The sequence below is a fragment of the Lontra canadensis genome, unplaced genomic scaffold (assembly GCF_010015895.1).
Source record: "Lontra canadensis isolate GAN:19392208 unplaced genomic scaffold, GSC_riverotter_1.0 scaffold9, whole genome shotgun sequence".
Lineage (NCBI taxonomy): Eukaryota > Metazoa > Chordata > Mammalia > Carnivora > Mustelidae > Lontra > Lontra canadensis.
This window is the reverse complement of record NW_022631003.1, coordinates 786230-797728: the sequence shown is the minus strand read 5'-3', so window position 1 is coordinate 797728 and position 11499 is coordinate 786230. Positions and strand designations below refer to the sequence as shown.

Here is an 11499-nt window from a genome sequence, read left to right as displayed (position 1 = left end):
TAAGTTAGAAAAAATGTCTATACATGATTTGAATACATCTTTTTAAAAAAGATTTATTTATTTATTTATTTATTTATTTAATATAGAGAGAATATATGTGCGCAGGGACATGGGGCTGGGTCCCAGGAACCCCAAACTGCAACCTGAGTCAGAACTAAGAGCCAGAAGCTCAACCCACTGAGCTACCCAGGTGCCCCTGAATACATCTATTTTTAAAAATATATGTGAAGTGTTGGGGCACCTCGGTGGCTCAGTGGGTTAAAGCCTCTGCCTTCAGCTCAGGTCATGATCCCAGGGTCCTGGGATCGAGCCTCACATCGAGCCCCACATCGGGCTCTCTGCTCCGTGAGAGCCTGCTTCCCCCTCCCCCAACCTGCCTCTCTGCCTACTTGTGATCTTTGTCTGTCAAGTAAATGAATAAAATCTTAAAAAAAATATATGTGGAGTGTGTATTTTATAGGGAAGGGTTTCTAGTATATAGTCTGTGGAGTCTTTGCAGGTTTTGATACCAGGTTTGGGGGAAAAAAATTGAAAAGTGGTTGATAAGGGAAATTTTAAAGCAGTTTATCCCTACTCATCTGAGGGAAGGTAGAGGAAGAAGAAGATGAATTTAGTCAGAGCACCGTGGCAATAGCCAGGAGTTCCTTCTCCTGAAATAGACCCTAGTGGGGATGTGGTGTTCTGACAGCAGAAGGAACATTGGACTGATGTTGGTTGGTTAAAGCATTGACTTCTTTCATTTTCATTAAAGTCATAGCTTTAATGGTTGTTAAAGCATAGACTTCTGGAGTTAAAAGACAGACGTTTCAATGTCAGATCCACCACTAGAGGCTTCTGGACTATGGACAATTTACTAAACCTCTCCACGCCTCTACATCCTAATCTGTAACACAGGGACAGTAATGGTACCTACCTCCCAGGGCGGTTGTAAGGATTAAATGAGAATTTAAACATAACATCCTCAGTGAAATGCCTAACACCCAAAAAGTGTTCGATGGCTGGTGGCTATTTTAGAAATAAAGGCAAGCCATGTGTGGGTGTGGAGCAGTCCTGCACAAGAGGTTCAGAACTAAAGCTGTTACTGGTGCAAAGAACAGACAATGGCTTTGATAAGCATTTTCTTGTTAAGTAGCCACTAGCCAATGTCCCCATGCAAATTTAAATTCATTTCAAATTTAAATTTAAAATTCGGTTCCTCAGTTATACTGGCCACATTTTAAATGCTAACTAGCCACATGGAGCTGATGGCTGCTCTGTTGGACATTACAGATTTAAAGCCACCTTTGCAGAAAGCTCTGGCGGACCGGGCAGGTTTAAAGGGTCCATGCTGGGGTGAGTACCAGGGCAACCTTCCTGGGTAACTGGTTTACTGAATGCTCACATCAAAACTAGTCTTCTCTTTCCTCTTTATTTTTTATTTTACAGAATCTGAGGTTTATCAAAACTCTGTTACCCAAGAGTCTGTGCAATTTTTTCAAGCTGTTAGAATTTTTGATCACTGTTTACACCAGTTCATGTGAATGTATTGAGAGAGAGTCTATGATCAGGGTTGTCCTGGCTTTCTTGACTGAGTTTCTGAATTCTATCATTATCCTGAACATCTCTGCAATTTACCCATATCTGGTTATTAACATGTTATTTCTACACTCCTCCTCCTCCTCCTCCCCTCCCCTCCCATGCCCCCACGTCCTCTGAATCGCAAGCTGGGAGCCTGTGAGAGTTTTTTAAAGTGATCATTATTTTCAGAGCAGCTGGTTCTTAACAGCCCCGGGTTGGTGACAGAGGTGACAGGATCTGTTTCTGTGGCTGTATTGTCCTAATTATATTCCTAATGGATCACAAGTCTGGGGACAAAGCGATGTTACATATTGCAGTGTCCGGGGGCAGCATTTTATGGTATGCTGGGAACATCTCAATGTCGCATGTGTAGCCAATGCTTTCGCTGTCATTAGTTAACCAAGCAGCGCGCGTGCCTCTTTCAGCTCCCTGACCCACATTTCATCCACGCTCTGCTGTTTTTCTCCTGCAGGGTTATTTCCTGAGTAAAGCCCAGAGCTTATGATTCCCCCAGCAGAGAGCTCTGTTCTGACCTCCCTAAAGAGGCAGTTTCACCTGCTGGGCTAGTGTTTTTCTGCTTCCTAGTCAATCTGTTAAGATTTTAGCAGGAGATTCTTGGATACCTTTTCCACAAAACATATGGGAGCTTGTAATTACTTTGGCCTGGTACAATTTTAGAATTGAGAGAGCAAGGAAGAGGTGCAAATCTTCTGTTCATAAATAACCAAATCTGTGGGCACTTTAAAAGGCATTCTGTGCAGGCAGGAGAATTTATGTGCCACATTTCACCCTTGGCACACTTTCCAAATGAATTGTTCAAAGAGAAGTTATATTAGGACAAATAGAAATGAAGACTAAGACCAGATGTGGATTTTTAGTTAATATTTATGCAACACCCAAAGGGAAGATAGTATTGCACAATAAACTAAAAATGTCTTAGGCAAATAAGGAAATCTTTCCCCCTAGGACCTGGCACTGCAAAGGTATGAATTATACAACAAAGACCTGGGAATGCAGAACAAATGCAGGGTAGGTCGGGGAGACTATAAAAAAGAATTCATTGAGGAAGTGGTGAGGTAGCAGAAGTGTGGAACCTACTCTGGGAAAATAAGGGCTTAGCACTTTTTTGGCCAGTCTCGTGTCTAAGGTAGGAAAGTCAAGCCAACCAGCCTCATTTCCTTCATCTGTGGAGAGCAACAGTAGCTTTAAGTAGAATATATTCAGAACTGAGGTAGTGAGCTCACGATGAGTGAGTACACCTTAATAAGCTAAAAAGCAATGTCCCCAGATTTGAAATGGTCTCCAAAGATAGCGATGACATCTTTTAACTGATTCTGCTCTCCCCCATTGACGTTTAAGGGAGGTGGAAAAGGCAGACTTTGGATGTTTCTCAGTCCTTGGAGAGAAGTCTGAAAGCAACCAAGGTTTAATGCATTGGAAGAATATTGAGACTCACATTAAATTAAAATAGGAAAATTTGTTAAAAGCAACACAGCTGGTTTTTCAGCCTTTCATTCATCAGGGATAGCAAAATGTACATTTCTCACCATCTCCCAAGCTCCCAATCTCCAGGAGTTGAGGGTAGGGAGAGGAGAAAAGGAGGAGGTGGGGGGGATATGTGTGGAAAATATTTATTTAAAACTTTTGGAGCCTCGAAGTGAAGACAGCTCTGGAAATGCTTATAAGCTTTTAGCACGCTGAACCCAAACCTCTCTACTACCTTCATGCCTCTGAGTCCTCTTAATTATTGAAGAGAGCTGTCTGTGTGTGACTTACCACAGGTTTCCCTGCAGAGCTGGTGCATCCTTAAGAATTTTTAACCTACTTCTTCCCCCTCTCCTGTGTTAATTCTTCATTATTTGACGTGGACAACAAAACAGCTTACCTTATTCTCTCATAATGAAAATTTGTGGATTTTCAGCTGCTATCAAGTTTCTGCTAAGCATGTTTATTTGTTCATTTCTTGTCAATATTTTGTGTTGTTTTGTTTTAGTTTCTTCTACCTGTCCAGATGTTACAGGCTCTGGGTATGATGTGGAAAACCAGGCTGATAAGGCTCCTGCCCTCTTGGAGCTGCCATTCTGGTGGGGTTCCTGGTACAATGCTAGTGTGAGCTGGGAAAGTATCTCCGGTGAGAACATTTAAGTTAAGATCGGAATGCTGAGAAGGAGCTAGAGAAGGTCTGGGAAGGCACCCTATGAAGAAAGAGAAGAAGGTGGTAAGTATCAGAGGAGGAGGATGTCTGTTGCTGACAATGTCAGGGGAGGGGAGGGATCAGGGCCAAATGAGGGCCTGGCTGGCCATGGTAAGAATCAAGAGTTTTATTTGATGTGCATCAGGAAATCATTGAACATTTTAAAGTAAAGAGAGTGTAGGTTTTCAAAAGAATCTTCTGTCTGATGCCTGAAGTTAAGACTGTGGGGAGCAGAGAGTAGCAGGAGTACAAATAAAACCATTTAGAAAGGTACTGCATTAGTCCATGCAGGAAGTGAAGGCAGTTTGGACTTGCGTTGGAGTAGTGTGGATGTCAGGGTCTACATTTTGGAGGTATATATCTAGGTTTTAGTTAACAACTAAAAGGATAAGAGAAAGTTGGAGGGAATAATAATAATAATAATAATAATAAATAAAAATAATCACTTCTATTAGAAGGTTCCTTTTACACGTAGGTTCCTTTTAGGTTCCAATATTAACATGTAAATGCAGTGGAGGGATACAGACACCGAGGCACTTGATGGGTCAACTAACAGGATTTTTTAAACTTTTCAACAGTAAGCAGAGGTTATGGAGTTACAATAAAAAGGTAAAAGATCAGTCTCTGCCTTTAAAGCTACAACTCTGTTTTCCGTATGCTCCCGTATGTTTGTGTCAGGGAACAAAAATGTGTCTGTCGTGCATGGCAAAATAGGTATAATAAATATTCATCATTTCATCTGTGTCTACACAGATTTGTTTTCGTGAAATCAGGAAAAGATGGAGCTGTGTTTCGCTGAACCCCAAACCACCGTATCTACTTTTCAGGCCACTGCCAGACATCCAAGAGATTCGATTTCTTGCCAGAGTCCTGGAAAGCTCTGCAGTTAGGTGTTTCCCCCGGAGGGTGGAGGGGCGGGGGGCGGGGTTGGTCAGCCCTCTACAGGTCTGTTTTCCAAGCATTGTGGTTGCCATGCAGCAGGGGGCGCTGTAGTAGTGCTCATCGTGGTCCCACGGCGCGCGTCGCCCAGCCAGAAGGGGGCCAAGCCAGGAGGAGGTGTGGCAGGCAGCCCGCTGTCCTCTTTGGTCTCGCAACTTTAGTACCCAGAGCTCGTCTACGCAGGCCATTCTTCTACACCATAATTTATCAGGTTGGACGCCTTCCATCCAGTCCTGCATCCGGGCGGAAAGGAAACGGCATTAGCTTCCCGCCGTCCTAGGTTTTGAGGATAGCGCTGCGCTGGGCTGCAGAGGCGTCTCTTCTCTAATGTTTCCAGAGTCAGCCTGAAAGTCCCCCTGAAACCACGAAAGGCCCCCGCAGCTGCGGCGTGTCTGTATGTGTTTCTTTCTTCTTTTGGGGTCCCTTCTTTTTAACCTGACTGCGGGACCATCCCCCCCCCCAATTCATCTTTCTATTGACATTTGGGACGGCGGTAGACTCGGAGCTGCAATCTCTCCTCCTGAGATGCCCCTCAAGCTCTCCAATACCCCCTCCCTTTTCGGCTCGCACCGTGTGAGCGTGTATGCGAGGTCGCGTCGATGTTGGTGGCAAGTGAGGCTGCAGCCCTCGCCAAACCTGTTCTTCCCCTCCCGGTCCCCAGAAGTCCCTCCAGCTGACCGGACTTACGCCTGGCAGCGCTTGGCACACGCAGCGCTGGGGCTGAGTCGGTGCCAGGCGCAGCCAGGCAGCAGCGGCGCGAGCGACCGTGTCCTCCGTGGTGTCGATTCTCTTCCAGCTCCTTCTCCCAGGGCGCACTCCAGCTACCCCCCCTGGGCTGTCTTCCAGCGGTTGCCCTTGGGTCCCGAGGGCTTTCCAGAGTGAAATCGAAGGTGAAAGAAACAGGAGGAGGGCGGGAGGTGGGTAGGAGGAGCCTCGGGCCTCAGGGAGCTGGGAGGAGCCTCCAGCCAGGGGGTAGTGTGGGAGGAGCCTCGGGGGGGGGAGGATCTGGGTGGAGAAAGGGGCCGGCCAAAGCCGGGATGGAGGGCTGGCCACGCAGGCGCGGGGGGCCGCGCCGAGAACCCCACGCGGGAGCTTCGGGAGTCTCCAGCCACCGCTCCTCACTTCACTGGAGAAGCGGCTGGGGCGGGGAGGGAGCTAATAAAGAGTGAATGAGCGGCAGCTGCTGTGGCGGCCGGAGTCAGCCCGAGCAGCACCGGAGTCGTGCGCCCGGGAGGCGGCGAGGGGAGGCGGTTCGCCTTGTCCCTCCTACCCGCCCCTCTTTCTCTTCCTCCGGCTGGTCCCAGAACCCTGCTGGGTCCGGTCCCTCTGCCCCCATCCCGCATTCTTCCACCTCCTCCGAGTCCCAGTCCTCACCTAGGGCGCCCTAAACTGCCATGGGTTAGGGTGGGGGCCGCGAGCCGCGCGAAGGACCAGCCCTGTGCATCCGCCGGGGGGCGCGAAGCCCGAAAGACGCCAGCCGCTCGCGGGCGCCCGGCATGGGGAGCGTGGTGTGAGCCCGCACCCAGAGAGGACGCAGCGTCTGCGGAGACCGGCGCGAGGAGGAGGAGGAGAGCGGTGGACTGCAAGGACCCGAGGGAGGAAGGGAGGGACAAGAGGGTGGGGAGCTAGGAAAAAGTGAAGCTGGGAGGAGAAGGCGGCGGAAGGTGGGGATTGATGCTTCTGTTTTTTGTTGCCGCTGCTGCCCTCGCGCTGGGAGCCGAGCCGGAGGGAAGGCGGTGGAGAGATGATTGCAGAGTTGGTGAGCAGCGCTCTGGGGCTCGCCTTGTATCTCAACACCTTGAGTGCGGATTTCTGCTATGATGACAGGTAAGGGGTCGGCGGGCTGCGTGGGGACTCCGCGGTGGCTCAGAAGCTTCCCGCTTTAAGGCTGAAGCGCGTCTTGGAGGAACTGGTCCAGCACCTGAAGGTTTAGGAGACGCGTAAACAACACCCAGAGCAAACGCTGGGGAAGCGAGCGCGCTGGGCGGTCTGAAGGAGTTTGGGTTCTTAGTGTGCAGCAGGTTCTTTCTCTTGCTTATTGGCTGCTGGCGAACGCTTAAGTTTCTTATCGGAAATCGCAGCAATTTGGGGACCTGTTAATGATCATATTAAATGGAAAAAAAAAGTCTTAGGTCTTTGTTGGTGCACATTGTGCTATTTTACGTCTGGGCTGGAAGGAAGCCGCTCCCCTCCTCTTAATAGATCTTCCCTGTAGCGCTTCCTTTTATTGATGGGACACTTTTAGTTCCCGGGGAAAAAAAACCACACCTTTGAAAGTTACCAAAATAGTGGAAGGAGAGAATCGTACTCTGCTGCAACTTTCCCGTTGGACGTCTACGGTACTTACAGATAATGCTGCTGATGGGCTCTCCGGCTTCCCCCGCCTGGCTCACCAATCGATGGAGTAGCACTTTATAAAAGCCTGGGCTTTCATTTCTGTTTGGGAGTTTTACATTAGACATTAGCGGTTCTTTTGTGCTAATTGGGGAAGAAGACGCCCCTAGAGACTGAAGTTGTCTTCTGCATTTGGGCTAGTTTGGGTGGCTAATGAGACCTGAACTGTGTTGTCAAAGAAACTGCATCGATTTCTGGAAAATGTCACAGTTGTGCTCGTGTCTCTACCTATTTTTTAAATGTTGTTAGTGTTTAGAAACTGATGAAAAGCTCCAATAGCCATTAGGGAAAATTCCAATTTGTGCCTTTCCGGTGACTTAATCTGATTACAATTAAAACAGATGCATAATTAAAATATATTAGGGAGAACAGCACGCCTGGCTAAACTTATTAACCGTCCTGGGGTGTTTCATGCTCCATTGAAATTAAACCATCCAAAAAGTGAGCACAGATTTACTTTGACAGCTTTTCAGCAGCCTCTCTGGGCTATGGAAAGCGAATGGATCCCCAGGGTCAAGGCAAGGCAGAGAGTGAACTTAAGCAAAGTGGTTGATAGTGAGGGCAAGTCAAGGCAGAATCTTCTCTGGGTGGTAATTAGCCATGTTCTGTATTCTCTGGTGTGCCCACTCTCCGGCTAAAAGCATGTTCATGGATATATGCTTGAAATCCGTGAATCTAAGTTTACACCCACATGTCTGTTATGAAATCCCCTGATAATAGGTGCAATGAAATAAAGCAAACTCTTCTTAATGCATTTTATGTAGTGTCTGTCAGAGACTGGTTGATAAGGAAGCCAATGTTAGACATAAACTTTTCCTTAACTTTTAAGCAGTGTATAGATCTAGCAATTATGATACATGGTCTGAGAAATAAATGGTCTTTGTGTAAGAGTGAGGTGAGCTGCTCTGTTCTTTCCACTTCTGTGTTACTGTGCACCTGCTCTTTCTAGGGAATGGGGAAAAAAAAGGCTCTTGACAGGGAAGAAAAAGGAATGGGAAGAAACAGCTCTTCCTTCCAAAGATGGGCGACTTTTCACTAAAATGAGCTCAGGGATTAATCTGGGTAGTTCTTGGTTCTGTTGGGGACAGTTTGAAAAGTAGTCATTTAAACTAAGAATAAAGAGTTTGGGGGAAAAAAGTAGCTTGCTGTAGTACAGTAAGTATTGTAGAATCCTGTGGTAAGTCAGGCGTTCCCAGTGTATGCTATCCTTTATTGCTGTTTAGTTCTTTAAAAATTATATCTCAGAAGAAAGCATTCTGTAAAATATGAAGACTTGAACTAAACGAAATTTGCGTGTACATTTTTTCTGTAGATTTAATTATTATGTGTTCTTTAATCATCAGTCAGTAGTGTTAGGACTTTATAACTTGGGGAGAACAGTGTGAGTGAGGGGATAAATTAGTTGTGCTTTGATGGTGGGCTTGCTCAATATATGACATATAGACATTATATTACCGTTGTGATGTTCAGAGCCTGTAAATATAAATTGCACTTGGCCACAACATGGAAGTGTATGTTAGTCTAAGTTTCTTAGTAACAGAACCGCATATGCAGTCCTATACTCTTAAGAGTGTGCGGTCTTAACAGAATCAAACTTAGTTTTTATGTATCCTAGAAATTCTGAAATGCCTTTGAGTAGAAGCGTGGAACTTGCTGGATGTCTGCATAGCATGCACAGTGCCAAGGTGCTCTGTAAATTGTGGCTTTTCGGATATACTTTTTATCTGCCTCCTCTAACTCACTGGTATGTGGAGCGGGGAGAGAGCTGGGGAGTCAAGTGGAAACTGTAGGATGATGATAATGTGTTTACTTCCACTGCTCCATTTCAGACTACAAAGACTCAAGTTTAAAACATTGTGTAAACGGCATCTGTGGATTCCACTGCGCTCAGTCCCCCTGCCCCCTCAAGAACTCTGTGAAATAGAGTTCTAGAAGGAGAGAGGCCAGTGCTGGGAGCAGCTCACAAGGAGGGAGATGGCTCTTACGCTTGACTTGCTTAACTAAATCAAGACTCTGCATTTTAGCTGAAGAATCTGGCATTTGTTGTAGGAGGGCTTTATATTGCTTCAGCTTAAACATTATTGCTGTGGTACTTCTCAAAGTTATCATTTCTTTTAAATATAGTGATCAAGTTTACTTTGTAAACTACATATATAATTTCTTTCACTGTTTGATGTAGCTTGGTTGAGATTAAGTGGTAACCTGAAACTTTTTTGTAGCAAAATCGATTTCCCTATGGTAAAACTTAATATTTTACAAGTGTCTTAATGCTAAACTTAAGAATATGGCTAGGATGTGATGAAAGAAACAGAAGAGTAGAATTCATCATATCTGATGAAAAAGCATATATAGCTTCATCCCCCTCTTCATCCCTTTGCCTTCAGTCTAGTCATGATTGTATTGAATCTTAAATTGTGGTTAGAGTACAGTTGCAATGATAAATAAACAGTCTTTGCCAAATTCTAAGTCATCATGAATGTGACATCTTGAAGGACAATCTCATTTTCTGGCGAAATTTGGTGTTTAGGTCAGTGGAAAAAAAACTTGCTGATCCCAAGTTCTCTGCTCTCTTATATATTTATTGAGGATAACATTGCATCATTTTCACCATCTCCGCTTTAAAAGTACTATTAGAAGTTTTGCATAGAGATGACGCTAAAAGAGGAGTCTATTTACTTCAGAGTAGCAGAAGGATGCCATATCTATTTTTTTTGTAGTCTGAATTCTTTTTGCACATATCACCTAATTGATGGCAAACCCTTTATGATGTATAACAAGTAAGAAGATAATCAGCTAATACATATTTTTATTCTTGGGTGAATAAAATCATGCATTACTTAAAAAAAGATAATTTGAGTTTTGGGAAGTGGGAAGTGGGTTTGTGGCTCCTTTGAAAATTGTTTTCCTTTTTGCCCATTTTGTATTTGTTCAACCTAACCTTGATCATTAACATGACCTTTGGGTTTCTTAGCTATCTCATCGTGCAATAATTGTGTGAAATTTGGAGGAGCAACTCCACAGCCAAAATTTCTATTTTTGAATCAGAACTACCCCAAACTCTTAATAGCATGTTCCTAATTTATTCACTTGGATGTAAATATAAATCTGATTTTATAGAGACACGAGTTAATTCGAAGTCATAAAGATTTTGACTAACAGCATGTAAAATGAAGGGATGGAGGCATGATAACTTTTTTTTAAAAAACCATTTTTTCTTAAAGATATTCAACTATTCCTACTAGTTGACCTTTTGAAGTGACTATCTGTTTGGGTTTTGAGCTGGTATGATAAGAATCCCTTATGAAATGATCAATTACTCTGTTAACTTTCCTCTAAAAAATTCTTTTTAATAGACTTGCAGTGGACCAATCTGGGATTGTTACCTTACAGTTCTAGTATGTTCAACCACTGAAGTCATGCTTGGTATTTAGAAAATCCTGTTTAGGAAGAATTGCTCTAAGATCAAGTATAGAAGGAAGAAGTTTGTTTTGTATCCAGGGTTGTCCCCTCAGGTCTTTATTGGAAGAAGTTTCTGTGTACAAGGGTGCTATTTGACCGATTTCCTTCCAAATTTATGATACATTGGAAAATATGCAAGTGATTACAGTTTATAGTTTATATATTTTAATATATTATAATATTATAACATATAATATAATGTAATATTATATTTAATATTTTAATATGATCTTTTACTTTCTAACAAAGTTTAGTCAGATCTATGCAGAACAGGTTCAATTTGCTGCTTGAACAAGTACATCTTTTAATAGTAAATTAAAATTAGGTGAAGCCAGTATGGACTACTTTGCCTTACTTTCAGTGAGCCTGTCACATGGGGTTTATCCTAGCAAATGACCCAAATACAAGCACTGAATGGACATGTATAAATGCCATTGGGAAAATTATGGCTTGCCAGCCATCTGTCTCTTAGTTGTCTTTATATATGTGTGTGTGTGTGTTTGTGTGTGTATAATGTATATATTATAATAATATTATAATAATATTATAATACTATGTATAGTTTTTTGGGGGGGTTATATTATTAGTTTACATTGGTATTCTCTGTTTAGTTTTTTAGGGCTAATATGCCCCTGCGGGAACACTGAATTCCCCGAAGCTATAATTCTGAAATAGCTAGAACCTTTTGGATTATTCCAACATGAGTTAGGAGTACAGTTTGTCTTCTGAATCTCTCTCTGTTGCTGTTTTGTACATTAAAAGCATTTATTTAAAATGCCCATGATGTTACTGCTGTTTATCATAAGCAAAGGGTACATTCCTCGGGAACAGGCCCTTCGTAATATTAGGAAAAGACAAAGTTTACCCTCGTCACTCTGAAAAATGACAAACCTTTCAACACTATTATTTTCACTTAATAGGCTTTTAACACAGCAACATTTACCTTTTAAATTTTT

The 11499-nt window shown here is 43.6% G+C and overlaps 2 protein-coding genes across 2 annotated transcripts in view; one reads left to right on the top strand and one right to left on the bottom strand.

Moving 5' to 3' along the window:
• Positions 1-4222: 4222 nt before the first annotated feature.
• Positions 4223-6026, bottom strand: LOC116866365. The gene is made up of 3 exons (XM_032855371.1): positions 5961-6026; positions 5261-5845; positions 4223-4923 (listed from the first exon to the last, which is right to left on the bottom strand). The coding sequence occupies exons 1-3, from the start codon at positions 6024-6026 to the stop codon at positions 4426-4428; spliced, it is 1149 nt and encodes a 382-aa protein (XP_032711262.1). The 3' UTR covers positions 4223-4425.
• The window catches only part of TMTC2 (transmembrane O-mannosyltransferase targeting cadherins 2), a 422846-nt gene continuing 417187 nt past the window's right edge, over positions 5841-11499 (top strand). The window contains exon 1 of the mRNA XM_032854661.1: positions 5841-6517. Coding sequence (XP_032710552.1) covers positions 6435-6517 — 83 coding nt within the window. The 5' untranslated portion in view covers positions 5841-6434. The remainder of the gene's footprint in view (positions 6518-11499) is intronic.